At 32.0% G+C, this 17,401-nt stretch overlaps 1 protein-coding gene across 1 annotated transcript; it reads left to right on the top strand.

Annotated features, from left to right (window-relative positions):
• Window positions 1–2,442: 2,442 nt before the first annotated feature.
• On the top strand, window positions 2,443–11,591 carry LOC114295466 (uncharacterized). Its single transcript, XM_082892756.1, has 5 exons — window positions 2,443–2,676; window positions 2,774–2,935; window positions 3,056–3,136; window positions 11,109–11,232; window positions 11,382–11,591. The coding sequence occupies exons 1-5, from the start codon at window positions 2,546–2,548 to the stop codon at window positions 11,424–11,426; spliced, it is 543 nt and encodes a 180-aa protein (XP_082748882.1). The 5' UTR covers window positions 2,443–2,545; the 3' UTR covers window positions 11,427–11,591.
• Window positions 11,592–17,401: the final 5,810 nt, after the last annotated feature.

The raw sequence follows: 17,401 nt of genomic DNA, 5'->3' as shown, positions 1-17,401 counted from the left end.
TTTATTGAATTATTTTTAAATTTCTTCATAAATATTTAACATTTTAAGTATATTTAAATGAGGAAAAATTACAAATAAGTGGGATCTTCACAAAATATTTACAAACTTATGGATAAGTTTATAAATTTAATTATTAAACTTGATAAAATTTAAGGAGACTTATTTATAAGTCCTTTTTTAAACACTTACGATAGGCTAAGTTCTATATAATTTCTTATAGAGTCTCAAATCCTATTTAGATAGGAATGTATTCCACAAGATCCTACATAAATGTAACGTGACGTGACACTTACATAAATGTAACGTGACGTGACACCCACATAAACGTAACGTAACGTGACGCCTACATAAATGTAACGTAACGTGTCACGTTACGTTTCGCAAACTTAATGAGTTTTTATTTTTTTAAATTGAATGTGAAAATATTGCAGGTTTATGTTGGTGTCACGTTACATTTCATATAAATATGATTTATGGTAACATTCAATTTCTGAATGTTGCCAAAAATTATAGGTGTCACGTTACGTTACGTTTATGTAGATATGATTTATGGTAGGAAATTGAATGTTGTCATGGATCATAGGTGTCACGTTACGTTTATTTTGGTGTCACGTTACGTTATGTTTATGTAGATATGATCTATGGTAACATGCAATTTCCTATATATAGGAAATTGCATGTTACCATAGATCATGGGTGTCACGTTACGTTTATATAGGTGTCACGTTACGTTATGTTTATATAAATATGATTTATGGTAATATTCAATTTTCAATATATGGTTTTACTATTATTTATGATATTAATAACTAATATTGAGGGTAAATGTGTCAACAAATTTTCCACATGACTTATGGGAACATAAGTTTTTTAGTAGGACCATATGTAGCATAAGTCTCCCTAATAGGACTTATAAATAATTTTCCCTAAAAGGTTACCACTAATTTGATTTTTATTTTTATTTTTGAAAACTTCCATTGAATTGCAATTTTTCTTTTAAATTAAGTGCCTCTAAATTTTTTTAAGAAAATGACTACAATACAAAGAAAAAAATCACTAAGACCTCGTTTGGGAACAGACTAATTTTTAATAATTTTTTGGCTATTTGGCTAAAATATGAGCTAAAAAAAACTAGTATATTTAGGATGACTTTTTGACTTTTTACGAAAAGATGTGCAAAAAGTAGAGAGAAAAGAGAATCTTTGACTTTTTGGTATGAGTTGTTGGCTTTTTGACTAATTTAATAATTTTTTGACTTTTTGACTAAAAAAGAGAATTCCCAAACGAGGCCTAAATATAACAAAAACACAAATAAAATAAAATAAAACAAAAAACAAAAAGTAAACAGTAAATTACAAATACAATCCTTGAGTTTTATTTAAAATACAGATTGCTCTTATGATTATGAAAATTACAAATATCACATTGTCAAAAAAATTTATTTAATAAAATTAACAAAAAAAATAAAATTCTTAATTACCCTTCCATATAACAATAAAATACGCTGAATGATTAATTAAATATATTTATGACATTATTAAAAATTGTTAATTGACTTGATAATTTATTAATAAAATGATTATTTTTTATACGATTGGAAATTTGAAGAGTTAGGATATAATTTTTAGAATCACATGGAATAATTTTTATTTTAAACAAATTTTGAGGGGTGTATTTGTAAAATAGGTGTTTAAGAGCATCCTAATAGAATCCTTATAGCCCTTCCTTGCCTAGTTTAAGGGGTTTGATGTCCCCTATACACTTCTAGCTTAAAATAAGAATTGCTACAGTGCCTTCTTATTTGTAGGGAGTCACTGTAACACACTTACATTTTTATTTTTATTTTTTTTGCTTTGCTTTGTTTAGTTTAGGGACTGTAGTACACATTTATGATTTTTATTTTTTTTAAATTTATAATGAAAAATTATATTTTAATAAAATAGAGAAAAAATATAGAGTTTGTTAATAGAATAGAGAAAGAATAGGGAGTTTCTTGAAGGAAGTTAATGAAAAAGTAATTTCTAAAATAAAAAATGAATTTTTTAATAATATTCTAGGATAAAATATAAGTAATATGGTAGGGGTGCTCTAAGATTTACTTATTTGGTGACTTTTTCTTTTTCAGTTTATTTTCACCTTTAGTGAAATTTTTAAAAAAAATGGATTCTAGGTCCACGAGACGAGCTAAAAATTTTTTAAAAAAAACCTAAAAAAGTTCAAAAAAGAAAAATGAAATAAAATAAAATAATAGAGTTTCTTTTTGGCTTATTTTGATTTTTTAATTTTTTTAGATTCTTCTATCGGAATGAATAAAAAAAAATTTAAAAACTAACATAATTTTTTTTAAAAAAATCATTAAAAATAAAATAAATTCTGATAAAGATGTGACTTTTTTATCCAATAAACAAAGTCCCCAAACTAGAGTGAAAAAAAAAAAAAAAAACACTGTTTAAAAAAGTCTAAAATCAAACAAACTCAAGTGGTAGAGAGTAGAGTTGTAGAAGCAAACAGAGACCTCCAAAGGAATCAGAGACCCAATAAGGCCATGGATGCACACAGCAGCGGCGGCGATGATTTCTCAGTGGGATGCATTCTTTCCATCAAAACCACTCTCGGCGACGAGTTCGAAGCCCAAGTCATCACCTTCGATCCACCTTCCAACATTCTCGTCCTTCATATCCTTTTTCTCTCTCTCAATCAATCAATATGTGTTTTTCTTTTGATTCAAAACTTTGAATTTGAATTCTTTAACTGTGTGTGTTTGATTGACACAAGAGGGTAAATCTGGATCTGGACAGCTTCGAAACATAAGGCTATTGAAAGCCAACTACATAGAAAGCTTCAAGTACTTGGGTCAAGCCGAGGACCCTCTTGATACCAAAAAATTTAATCTTGATCTCAATTCCCTCCAATCTCGTGAAGACTCCGCCATTAGGTAAGCTCTATCCATGTCTATGAATACAACCCAGTTTTTCAAATTTTGGATTCTTTCTTGTCATCTCTCTGTCACTGTTAATATAATTGTGTGGTGTGGTGTGGTGTGGTGAAATTGCAGACAGGCAGAGAGAGAAGTAGAGAGGATTGGGGTGGGTGTTACTGCTGAAGCACAAAGCATTTTTGATGCACTGTCTAAGACGTAATTCCTTTACTCTTTTATTAATGAATTTTTATTTATTTTTTCATATATATAATGCTAACTTGGGTTTTTGTATTTTGGGTTAAATTTTTTCCTTCTTTATGGTTTCTTATTCTCATGGAATGATACTAGTTATAGAGAAGCCATGATTTTCAATAATTTGTTGTTGGAAGTATCAATTTTATCTTTTATTTTTGGGTACATTGGAGGGGAGGGTGGAGTCAAAGCCCTTGAAAATATTATTTTTAGTCATTAATGGTGTGCAATTTTTAATTATTTGCATAATTGTCTGAATATATGTATATATGTATATATGTATATATATATATATGTATATGTGGGAAATTCTATGATACACACATGTTTTGGTTTGTACCATATGCCCAAGTTATTATTGTGGTTTTAGTTATGATTTGATTATAACTCATTATGGTGTTAGTTATGACATTATTTTGGTTATGATCCAAAAGATCTTTAGGTATATCTTATGTGGTGTTTGCGTTTTAGTTATGACTGAAAATGATTTAGTTATGACCTAAGAGGCATGGGTGCGGGTGCGCTGATACGGTAAATTTTTTTACAAAAAGGAAGGTATGGATATGGCTGGGGTATGCCAATTTTTTTTTTTTTTTTTTAGATAAACATCCAACATACAAATTAAAATTCAGTAACTTAATTAAAAGGAGAAATTACAACAACAACAAAAAAAAAGTAAATCATTTTCCAACAATACCAAAGTAAATCGATGAGCTATTTTAATGTTATTACATAGAAGAAATTAGAAAAGAGAATTTCGTGCTAAAAACAAACTAAACCAAAATAAAAGATAACCTTAATGAAACTATAAAACTTAGAACATCAACTTTCAATTCCATCAACTTCCAATTATTAACTTCATCATTAAACAATATGGCTTCCATCTCCGGCTCATTAAGTGAAAGATTTGTAATTTCTAATAAATCAGAGACCTCCAATGAATCAAAAACATCTCCACCAATGTCCCATAACTTGCTCTGTCCTTCTGTGTATTGTTGACTCCTTCTTGATAGAAGGCCAATATTAGAATGCACAAAAACCAAATCCTCACAACGTTGTGGAGTCATTTTATTCCTTTTGCATGGAGTGAATGAAAGAGTATGTACTCCAATTCCTTTCACAACATGAAGAGGAACATGGTTGGCCAAGTAATTTCATTGCTAATGATTGGAGCATAAGTGCAGAAGAGCCATGTGCCAACCACCAAACCATTGGTTACGTTTCTCCTCTATCACATATTGAGTTGATGTCTCCAAACTTTCCAAAAAAACTGAAAACGTGGCGTACTCTGTATTCACAACCCTTCTCTCTTCTGCATTTGGAAAGTATTTCTTAAAGCACTTGGTTCTCGTATCAGAAATTTTTTCATCCTTGTGAGGAGGAACACGAATGGGATTTTCATGAAGCCACATTCCACTATAATACCTAGATTGCAAAATTAGGAGAAAAAAATAAATAAAAAGTAAATTGTGTTAAGTTATTAAGAGTTTAAAAATGATGTCTAGCATAACTAAATTCTATCCTTTTCCCATCTAAAAAAACAACTGAGTTTAAAAATGAGTTATACCTCGGATTTAAAGAATGTGCGAGACAATGAAGTGGTGTACTGTTTTTTGTCCATCTCTCCACTAGTATTTGGTGCACCACAGAATAGAAAGCCAATTCTTCATTTTCCAACTTTCCTTCACGCCTATAAATGGATGCCTTCACCCTCTCAATCATTGAATCTCACATTTCATAGACCAAGTGTAAACATGGCTTATCGGTGTCACAAGATCTAAGCATCTCACAATATCATTCAACACTTTTTCCTTAACAAGAGCCGCTTTTCCGACTTCATCTTCTTTGTAGGATGATCATTTCTCACTTATCACCATTGCTTGGAAGCCACTATATATAAGCTTAAACCTTTTTAGCATAATAATTGCAGATGCAAAGCGTGTATCTGCAACAGAAAGTAGCTTCAAAGCCACAAACTCATTGAAAATTGCCAATCTCATAGAATGATTCATAATGAAATTTTTTATGAACATCACATCATCAATCACAATTGTAATCCAATGGCATTCATCATAAGCATAGGCAACACCTCCAATTTCCTTAGCATCACAAATATTTTTAAGAGCAAGATTAAGTGTGTGTACTACACAAGGTGTCCAAAATATCTTCGGATAATTACTTTGAATGATTGATGCAGGAGCATTGTCGGTAATTACTTAAATCACGTTATGAGGGCCTACTTCATTTATCACATCACTAATTAATTTAGCAATATGATACTTGTCTTTGTACTCATCTTCACAATTAACAGCTCTTACAAACATAGCTCCACCATCAGATGCTGCAATGAGATTGATAATAGGTCTCCTTTGTGCATCGGTCCATCCATTGGCCACTACACTCAACCCCTTTGGTTTCATGATTGTTTTGTTAGTTCCAACAAACTGTCAATATTTGCTTTTTCTTTTTGTAGAGTAGTCCTTAATAAGTTGTAACTAGGAGGGAGATACCCTATAATTTGATTCTTAGCAGCAAATTTAAACCCACAAAATATGGATTCCTAGCCAAATGAAAGGGCAACCTAGCTGAATAGAACATGAGAGCAATTAAAAAATGCAAATGTTCTCTAGCACCTTGATTGAATGCTTTATCTAAGGCACTACTCTCACTTGCCTTCTTTTTTTTTTTTTTTTTTTTGGTTCATAACCATCCAATCTAAATGTTCCAACATCCTCTACCACCTCTACGCTAGAACTAATTCGGGAAGAGGGAGGTGGTAAGGGAACATCTTTAGGCTTTGTCATCTTTTTCCTGTTCTCAGCTTCTTTATTTGCCTTTTGCATTTCAACAAAAAGATCAGGCGTATTCTTCACAAATGCACACACTCTAATTCCATACCTAGAAAGTAGCAACAAATGTGCTTTGACTCTAGAGTATGAACCTTGAAACTCAATATTACAATAATTACACCGAAATTTGGTATTATCACTTCCTCTTTCACCCTTTTTAGTTATTTTCGTAATGTAACCCCAAAGAGGAGCATTTTCATCCCCAATTTGATCACTATCAATAGAAGGGACACTTGCAGAGGCACTTTGAACCTGTACTTCCTGATGAACTCATATTCTTATGATATAAATTATATAACCATTTAACAAACTAATTTGTGAATTTTTTCACTTCATTGGAGTATATAATTTTTCAAATATTTAAATAACATTTTCTGATTGTGTGTACTATAGTCTACAACAATAAGAAGAGAGCAAAGTTAAATAACAGAGTCGGTCATTCTAGGCTTGCAAGTTGCATGAAATTCTAGTGGCTGTTGGGGGGGAGGAATGTACAAAAAAAATTGGGCAAACTTCACTTTATCCCCCTGTATTTTGGGCCAGGTACGGATTACCCCCCTGACATTTGAAAATTACCATATAACCCCCACGTGGTTTGTGGACCAAAATGCACCCTAACTTCTGTTAACAAAACATGTAAATTGACTATTATACCCTCATCTTCTTACTCTTCTCTCTTTGAATTAAACCTGCAAATATATATCAATTATATATGTATATCTATATACGTTAATAATACCCTTATCTTCTTGTTGATTTAGAGCTTACGTTCTCCCATGGTTGCCATTGCCAACTTTCAACCCATGATAGCTATATATATGTTTATATATATATATATATATATATATATTATAATTAATAAAAATTACTTTTATAACAGTAGGGAGAGAAAATCTCAGTGTCGGAGATCAAGCATTTTCCGATGACTTTGCTACTCCGGCCTAATTTTCACGACACGAGCCTCGTCCCACCTGTTTGGTCCTGAGACCCCTACTTCTCTTCCTCTCTGGATCCAAATACCCCGCACTTATCCTCCGGCAAGCCATTCTAGAGAGAGGAGAGAGAAAAAAAAGTACTGTAGAGAGAGAGAGAGAAAGCCAAAGAGAGAGTGGAAACATTGTTTGCAATGACTCTCTCCATTTCAGCTCAAATATGAAGATCACAAATATGTATATATATATATATATATATATGAGAATTTGTGTATATGATTGAAGAAACAGAGAGAGATGTGTTTTATGTATATATATGTATGTATGTACACATGATCAAGAAAAATGGGTTTCAGAAAAATAGGTTTGGATTTGTATATGTGAACTGGGTTTGTATATAATTAGAAAATGGGTTTAAATTTGTATATATATATATATGTATATGTATGTACAAATGATCAAGAAAATATATATATATATATGTATATATATACAAATGGGTTTGGATTTGTATATGTATGTACCCACTTTTTTTCTTTTTTTCTTTCTAATTTTCCTCCCCTCATTATCTTATATTCTCTTATTCACTTCTTCTTGATTGTCTTCAACAACTGGATTATAATTCTTGCAAGGGCAATTGATTGAGAAAAACTTAGTAATCAAAGTGGGTTGGGAGTTTCTCTCTCTAAATTTAAAGATGTGTTTGTTCAAAAAATTTAAACAACCTTAGTTTTGGAGAAACAACCTTTTTTCAGAGGTGTTTGTTCATTCTGTGAGAGAGGTGGAGGAAGAATAATGGCAAGCTTTTGTAAATTTAAAGATGTGTAAGGGGTATTTTGGTTATAAAATATAGCTTACTCTCTTCATGGGCGTGTGAACATCACAGCCTGTTAGGACGATGCGTTTTGGTCTACAAACCACGTGGGGGTTATGTAGTGTTTTCCAAATGTCAGGGGGTAATCCACACTCGGCTCAAAACATAGGGAGGTAAAGTGAAATTTGCCCAAAAAAATATATACATATATTAGGGGGAAAAATGAAGGAGAGTTCAAGAAAGAGGAAGAAGAATCGAATCAGGGAAAGAGAAAATCAAAGGGAAGAATCAAATCAAAAAAACGAAGAGGAAAAAAACAGGAGGACAGATTCGTTTGCTGCGAAGTAAGAAAAAAAAAATCTGAAAAGAAAAAAAAAATGAAAGAAAGAGGAAGGAGAATTGAAGAGAAACGAACCAAAAAAACAGAGGATAGACTCTTCGTTTGCTACAAAGCAAGACAAAAAATCTGAAAAATAAAATGAAAGAAAGAGGAAGAAAAGGAGGAAGAATCGAAGAGAAACTCACCAGATTGTGTTCTTTGAAGGAGAGAATCAACACCTTCGAAGGAGTTTCGGAGTTGCCGATTGTTTTCTCTCTTCTTGGAGCCGACTGTATTTCTTTGAAGGAAGGAGATAATTGAATAGAACAAGTAACCGTAATTTCAATTTGTTTCATGTTTTAATTATTACAAAAGAACCCCAAATTTATTTAATTTTTTTTTCAAATGGACCAAAAAATTGCTCTGGTATCCTTAAAATTACAGAAAATTCCATTTTTTACCCCGGCATACCCAAAAACATACCTGTCACGTACCCATTGTGTACCAAGATTATATTGATCGTATAAAACGTACCCGGTGCGTTTGTGCCGTACCCAGTACGCGTGTAGCCGTATTGGTACGCGTACCCGCACTCGGTAAGTACCCGGTACTTATACAGCAACATTTTTTGAGTACCCATGCTTCATAGATTATGACATTTGTGGTAATCACGACCACGAATGTCGTAACTTGCACATGGTATATACCCTTTTGAGGTGTGTACATTGCATGACCATATTTATATATACTCAGTTTTTCACTCATAAACAAAGCCAAGCGCAATGAGGCACAATTCAAGAACCACAAAATTTGATGGGGTAATGGCACTTTATATACTCATCATCATTGGCATAAGACTGGGATGAGTTATATGTACATAATATGTGTATCTATATATTAAGAGGAAACCAAAGCTTGAAGCCGAGAAAGGCAGAGACACCATATGACTACTAAATTTTCACAGTATTTGAACTATAACATATTATCCTATGAGATTCAAATCTTACATTCAAGACTTGAGGAAAAAGAAAAAGCACTGAGCATACTATTTTATGACCCTGGTGAAGTTAACAATTTCCTATTGAGTCACAAGAATCTCTTTTCATGAATTTTTTTCATCTAGAGACACATCCTCTGTCAAAATTCAAAATTCATCATGTCTGGTCCGGGTAACTGAGCCCACATATTCGGATGAACAAGGAAGACTAGGTACATTAGCTTGGATGGAAAAGAGGTAATTAAGAAAGCATGCACGTTCAAGTGCTTGTATGTCATCAAATTTTGACTTGGCTTAAGTTGAGAAATCCTTATCCGACCTATTCTCTCAATAGTGTAAATATCTTCATGGTATGCTCAATTTTGCGCTTTCAATTCCATTTATCTAAGGCCACATATTCTCTTATAGCTTCATATCATACCACATATGGTTTCAGTTGTCGCCTGTTCTTGTTAGTTCGACCATATTACTTTGCACTCGTACAGTTGTTGGTCTTTGTTGGCGAACCTTCTCATTGATCTATTAGCTTCTTTGAGATTCATTTTGCCTCACTTTAATGGTAGGTAATTGCAATTTCTGCACCGAACATTCATGCTGTGAAACCTGACCAAGTTTGTGACTATCTTTTTTCATGCATGTGCACTGAGTACTGACCAATCAACACTGGAAGCATAAAGCATTTTAATTCACCTGTCCCGATATACTTCTATGGAAAATGTCACGTGGCTATCTTTTATGCTTTCTACTAGGTATTCTTGGGGATAGATCAGATCTTTCGTTGAATAAACTAGTACTATTTTCATATCATGATAGATATTAAACTGGTCCTTGAAAATAGTGAAACGATGTAGCGAAAAACTCTGTATGAGCTCAATCTAGTGCTCATTCAAATTGAACAAAATAAGGCAAACCGTTTCTGAACTTGGCAGTTCAACCGAACCTTTCCTTTGGTGTATGAGCCCAATTTAGTGCTTCCTTGAACATTTTGATCATACTTGTTTTGTTGTTAGGTCATAAATCTAGCAATAAGTTATAACGTAGGAGTCAATTTAAGTCTAAAATCTGAATGGGCTACTTAATATGCTGTTAGAAAAGAACATTATTTTTTTCGTCGTTGCTTAAAGTATCATGCTTAGAAGACTGAACTATCTGTGTGCAGACAGATAAGTTTGGCTGTCACAAAACCTAGTAGTTTGTGCTTGGGTGTACAGACTATGGAGGCTTTCAAAACCAATTGCCTGCTGACCCTTTAATGGAGTGAGCATGGTCTAGTGGTAGTTTTTGTGATGCTTATTGTTCTTACTTCCCTCATTAGTCTAAAGCAGTAGCTTTGCAGATCAACTTTAATCAGAAGATAGAAGGCAGTCAGTTTTTTTGACTTTTATATCAAGATGCTCAGATTTTGGTTTTAATCTCATAGTTTGCTTAGTTTTAGGTGCTGCTGGCTATGTTCTGTTGACATAACTGGCAGTGAGTGCCTTTATCACATTGACAGGCAAAGGATTTATCAAAATATTTATTTATTCAATTTACTGTTTTTTTTATAAATGTAAAGAGTGACAGATAGGGTGGAACTCACAGACTTCATGTCCATCATGGCCATGCTTGCATCTTGGAATGTTCTTGGGGTTGATGTTCTCAACCCTTTTGACTCGGTGCTAAATAATTTGTGGTGGGTGATTATGCACTAGCAAGTTATCAAGGCATTGGGTGACAATTATACATTTTAACCTACATTTGTTTGTAGAAAAGGGCATATTCTATTTAGCTCCCATGTTTTCCTGAAATTAACTTTTAATTTTTGTAAACGTGAAAATGAATTACTTCAATTTTGCTTCGAGGGTTATGCCTGGATACGTAAACAATTGTGCTTTCTAGTTAAATAACAAAATGGAGTTTCTTAATTGCATCATGGTCTAGTGTCGTGAATGTTTTCTCCACTTTATAACATTCTCCAAAGAGCTATTTTCATCTCCTCAATTTAATCATATCGTCCTGATATTGATACCATGGGCTTGTGATCAGACTTCCAGTGCGCTGGGACAAGACTGCCATAATTGTGCTGAATGACGTGCGCGTTTGCAGTCCATATCTCCCCGAATCTGTTACTGGAGGAACTCCCGCTGCCAATGACCGTGTGAGGAAAATGGTAAGAGCGGCTTTTTTTATGACAGCGATTTCCCTCCTAACGAGCCCCCTTTTCAGTGACAACTTGTCAATCACCCCCATAGTTTTTTTTATTAAACTAGCTCACTTATGCCAGTTTTTTTTTCAATTTTTTTTTCTCCTGCTATTTAGGTTGACTTTGAAAGGAAGAGACTAGCTGGTGGTAGTAGTCAGTGATGGTTTTCAGGTTGGCATAGTGAGATTGCTGGGGGAAAATAAAGCACTCTGAGGTAGTACTGCTGATGACCATGTTGATTGTGCGTATTGCTGTCACAAAAAATTATATTATCCTTTGGCAGACATTTTGACAGCTTATATTAATGAAGAATTTTGATTTTCATATATTATTGGCTAGTCTAGCTTCTATATATTTTAGTCATGTTTCAATACCAAGGTTGAGTTCATTAAGGCAGTTATCTTGGTTTATCTTGGTTTACATAAAGGCTTAATTTTTAGGATAAAAGTTTAGATGAGGTATATGTCAAACGAGATTTAATTGTCGGATTGGATTATTTACCGAGCCAATGGCGCCAACGAAATGCTGGATTGGTATTGGATGGGACATTTTTTTAACATGGTGGTATTTTTTAGTCCAAATCTTGCCTCTCTAATCCGTTGAAACAAACACGCCCTGTATGTTTGGAAGGTGTATACATATTCACAAATTTTACTGTGAAGAATCTTTGAGGTCTTAGAGAGATTTGTCTTTTGGCGTTGGATCTGGGAATTCCTAATTGGGTTCTGAAACTAGGTCAATCTAAGGTGGCCATAGACTTGGTTGGGCTGGCCCAATTTGACATCAGGCCTTTAAATCTCATCCACAACACCATCCTAGGCTTCATTGGTTGCAAGCTTAAAAACTAGGTTATTTGCTATAATTTTTTTTTTTAAATTCATTTGACAAATTAATTTTTCATCAAAAAGTCCACTTTAACTACTGCAAAATAATAATAATAAGAAGAAATGCTAAAAAAGTTAATGTGTGAAATAAAATAGCCTTTTAACATTAGTTTTTTTATGAGTTTATTTTTAGTCAATAAATTTATTTATTAGCTAACTATCAAAGAAAAATTTTAAAATGGTATATATAAAAAAAGACGTCATTTGGCTAGAGCCTCCTTCAATGCATAATTTTATTGCTAAAAAGACAAATGCATAACGTAGAAAAGGGAAATTCTATTTCCATACACTACTTCCTTTCTTTTTACATCTTTTCTCAATATATACTTTAAATAAATTTAAATTATCAATTTTCACTCAATACACATCCTACCATACCAAAAATACCCTTACCATCATCATCCTCCAAACCCTAATCCTAACAAGCCACCACTGTTGTTGCCGGCGAAGGCGACACCTCTTCCCCTCCCTTTCACTTCTCTGCTGATGGCTCTGTTTGGAGCTACGGTTCTGACGTACATCTACTAGTTTGTCGTCTTTTAGTTGTTCTGTATGTGTAGTAGTTGTGCAATTGAGAAATATTCTTTTGGGGGTTTGAAAGTATTGTTTGGGCTTGTTCAGACCGTTGAGAGATATTAATGAATTATTTATTGAATTAGCTTTGTAATATTAATGTCCTAGTAAAATAAAAAACTTGGGTTTTTTCTTCACAATTAAATTTCTATTCATAATTATACTGGGTGCTTATAAATTACCCTATTGCAAAGTCAATGAAGATGGGAATAATGTCTCAAACGTTTAAAAGCAACTCCAATGACCGAGCTACAAGATTTTTTAAATAAAAAGGGATATTTTGGTAATTTAATTTTAAGACAAAAATATAATACAAAAAAAATCATTAAATATGTAGAAAGAGAGAAAGTAGTGTGTAGAAATAAAATTACTCCGTAAAAAACGAGGCATGCGCATAGTTAATTTATCAAAATACTCATATTTCAAATTCTAAGTTTGATAATTAATATTTATTAAATATGTCTATTAAGTTAAAAAAATCACATTTAAAATAAAAATATTTAAAAAATAAAATAAAGTTTCAGTGTGACGTACATAATGTTACTATTTATGGATCTAGTACATGTTTTTTTTTTGTTTTTGGTCTGGTAAATGGTCTCACTTGAGCATCAAAATAATTGGTTCAAAACTGAAGTGGGCCCTAGCATGGAATCAGAAAATTTGGAATTTAGCCCATTCAAACAAGTCTTTTACATGTGGGGACAAACCTGAGGTCAACATCAATGATCACAAGACAAGACAACACATGACTCACAATAATATTAAAGAAGTGAATCTTATAATTCTTATGTGATCAAAGGGAACAATTTTTATGTTGTTCCGAAAGAATAGAGTACATTATTTGTGGTTTGCAGAGATTTGCATGCATGTGACAATTGAATGAACAATAGTTATTAGCTAATTTTAAAGCTTTACTATGAGGAACTTTTGTGGTTGCCATTAGAATTATTATTGTCAAATTATAATAATTTTATTCGATAAATTTTTAAGTTGCGTTTCGATTATTATTTTTAGATGAAATTTAAAAAATAAAAAGAAAAATATAAGTAAAATGTATTTACTCCCTCCGTTCCAAAATAATGGTCCCTTTTGGGGAATCCAACTTTTTTTGGTAGTACAATTATTGCATTTGAAAAAAGTTAATTTTCCAAAATTACCCTTTTGATAATACATTTTTTGGGAATATCAATGTCATTATTGTACTTTTTATATTGTTTATTAATTTAAAAGAAGGGCAAAATAGGAAATTTACATTATTTTTGTAATTGATTTTGAAGAGGGACTAATATTTTGAGACAATGAAAAATGAAATAAGGGACTAATATTTTGAGACGGAGGGAGTATATTTTATTCATATTTTACGCATATTTTTTTTTTAAAAAAATCTCTATTCAAAATTATGATCTAAATACAACTTTAATGAAAATAAATATTGTTAAATTTTGTATCAATTATAGCACAAACAAAAAGTTTGGTAACGTGATTTGTGCTAGTGTAAAATACTGATTAATTCGCTCAAATTGTACCGATCGGCATCAATTAGCACCGTTTTACCTGTTTATCGCAGATTAAACTTTAAAATTTATAATCTACCTTCGAAATCGCTCTATTCCGCTGTAATTAATACATATATATTTTTTAACCTCTAATGAAATATCAAAGTAAAAATAAATGTGAGAGAGATTTAAAATGTGAAATTTATTATAAATTAATAGTTATATATAAAAAAATATTATGTAAAATTAGTTTATGTTATATATATGAAAAATTTTATATAAATTAATATTATATATTATGCAAATACTTGATAATTAGTTAGAATATTTTTCAGTCCGTCAATCCATCCAAAATCGTTCAAATCGCGATTTGTCAATCTGTCAATCCGTTAATCCACCATTCAATTTATAATTTTACTTTCAAACTACTCTATCTGCGCGGCATATCTATAGCGCTAGCTTATATCTATAGTGCTAGCTTAGCTCACTCTAAAAGAGGTTCAGATCCAATGGTTTGAATGTGAAAAGGATAAAAATAAACAATGGTTTGAATTCAGCCAAAATGATATTTGCATCATTAAAACGACGTTACTAAAAAAGTAATATTTTGACACTATAATAAATTATTAATTTTGACATTGTCATTTTAGCAATTAGCCAAGAAGTTGCTCTAACTTTCTATTTCCTAAATTGTGGCCGTAACTAGTTTTGGGCCCCATTTGTGGCTTATGTGTGGGCCATTTACTTGTTTTGGGGCCCCTTTGTGACATGCATATGTGGGCCACTTATATTATGACCATATGTTTGAAATACAGGGTTCAAAAAATAGTAGTAGTAAACTTGGGATTCAAAATTTAAATGAAATGAAAAAAGAAAAAAAAAAAAAACTTGGTCAACTTTCTTTTTAAGAGAAATTGTATTTCAAAATATATCTACAATCATATGAATGGTGTATGTATGCAATTTTGAAAAATGGTATACTTTAAAGAATATGTCTCTTATTCCTCTATCATAAATTTTTTTGAAAAATGATTTTTTCCCACAAATTTGTCCCCCCGAATAGCCCGAAATTTAGAAGAGAAAGAGAAAGAGAGAGAGAAAGAGAAGAGAGGGGAAGAGGAGGAGATGGCAGCTACGATAGCCCTCCGCTCGCCGTCGCCGTCGCCTTGTCGCAGCTTGTCGCAGTAGCTCGTCGCAGCCCCGCTATCGCCTCCGCCTCTGCCTCTGCCTCCGCCCCCCGCCCCCGCCTCCGCCTCCGCCTTCGCTCCGTCTCCGCCTCCGCCTTCGCTCCGTCTCCGCCTCCAGCCTGATTTTGTTGGCCCCTCCAGTTCTTCTTCTTCTTCTTTTTCTTCCTCCTTATTTTCTTCTCCGCCTCCAGCCCGATTTTGTTGGCCTCTCCAGTTCTTTTCCTCCTCCTCCTTCTTCTTCTTCTTCTTCCACCTTCTCTTCTTCTGATTTTCTTCTTCTGAAAAAAAAAATTAAAAAAAATAAAAACGACGAAACGACGTCGTTTTTGAATTTGGGGAGATTCAGGGGCCTCTCTTTCAAGCTACCAATCACTTTTGAATTTTTTTATGGGAATTCCTATGTCATAATTTGATCAGATGAATATATATATATATATATATATATAAAAGCAAAGGTATACTTGTTTATTAAAAAAAATGCAATACTTGTTTTGTAGGTGAAACCTTGTTAAAAAAATAAAAAAATAAAAAAGGCGAGTCAAATCAAGCTTGTGTGCCAATTAATAGAGATTAAAGAAATGTTTTTTTTTTTTTTGGGAGGGGGGGGGGGATTTTTTTCAATGAATTGCTATATGGTTAAACGACAATGCTACGTAGCTCAAATTTTGTGGCTCAAATGGCCAAAACGACGTCGTTTTGAGTACAGAACAACATACAAATGGCCAAAATGACGTCGTTTTGGCCATTTGAGCCACTTTTGAGCCACAAAATTTGAGCTACGAGACATTTTCCATGGTTAAATTAAGGGTAAATGACACTCACCTCTCATGAGGTTTGACAATTAACTCTACAAATTTGATATGATTACACTAATCTCTCTTTTAATAAGGTTAAAGTCATCAAAACTAATGCAGATAGTGGGTAGATACATAAATAAATAATGATAAATATATATATTTTAGTAGAAAAGAATAACAACGTTATTATTTCATTTCATCCAGATGACTCACAAATTACTGATGAGAAATTATCCAAGTGTTATATGAATTAAAACCTTGAGAAAGGTCAGTATAATTATGTCAAACGTCTGTGACTAACAATATTTTTTTCAAATTTTAGGAGAGGTAAGTGTAATTTACCCTTAAATTAAATAAGTGCATTTAAGAAGAAAAAAGAAAGTAGGATAGCATGCTAACTTTTTTGTATATATATTTTTTTAATTTTTAAACATGAAAATAGTTGTATTGATTGTAGTTTAAAACAAGTTATAAAATTAATGAAAGTTGCCTTCAGTTTTACAATTTATTTATATTTTTTATCTTTTTATTGTGCCATTGAAACATTTGTTAGCACTACCATTTTAATTTTATGCATGTAAATGTAAACTATGAATTATAAAATAATTGTATATAAATTCAAAACTTATTGAAATATTGAAATATTAAATACATTCAATTTAATGAACTGTTCAAAATTAGAAATTCATCAAAATCAGAACATAATTGATAGAACATTAATCACATCAAATTGCTCAAAATATGGAGTCAATCAATATTTTGCACTACTTCCAAGTAACCGTTCACATGTGAGAACTTGATAAAGGCACAAACCCCACATCAATAGTTGAAGTTGACAGCATTTTCAAGGATTGAAAATGCTCTTGGAGGTATCATTTTGATGGGTTTGGTAATTATTCTTTTTAGTAATTTTTTTAATATAATTTTTTATTTTAAAAAAATTATAATAACAATTATTAAAACAACAATAATAGAGAGTTTTAATTTTGGAATTCTAAAAAGAACTCTAATGATATCACAAAATAAAACAAAAATACATCACATTATATGTGGGCCTCACCCCTTACATCACTCTTTTTAGAATTTCAAAATTAGAACTCTCAATCTTTATTCTTATTAAAAAAAAAAATTGTTATAGAGAAAGTTTTGTGAGTGTTTTCAATTTTTTTATTTTTTGATGAAAGATTATCATATTATTG

The sequence above is a fragment of the Camellia sinensis genome, chromosome 10 (assembly GCF_055761805.1).
Source record: "Camellia sinensis isolate YWXY chromosome 10, ASM5576180v1, whole genome shotgun sequence".
NCBI classification, from domain to species: Eukaryota; Viridiplantae; Streptophyta; class Magnoliopsida; order Ericales; family Theaceae; genus Camellia; species Camellia sinensis.
Note: the sequence above shows the minus strand (reverse complement) of the source record. Positions and strands in the feature narration are given on the sequence as shown.

What these genes read in the sequence shown, in the direction of transcription:
- LOC114295466 (XM_082892756.1), top strand. Translation starts at nt 2,546, where the DNA reads ATGGATGCACACAGCAGCGGCGGCGATGATTTCTCAGTGGGATGCATT. An exon ending in CGTGAAGACTCCGCCATTAG is followed by an intron (nt 2,936 to 3,055) that starts GTAAGCTCTATC and finishes GTGAAATTGCAG; the next exon opens with ACAGGCAGAGAGAGAAGTAG. An exon ending in ATGACCGTGTGAGGAAAATG is followed by an intron (nt 11,233 to 11,381) that starts GTAAGAGCGGCT and finishes CCTGCTATTTAG; the next exon opens with GTTGACTTTGAAAGGAAGAG.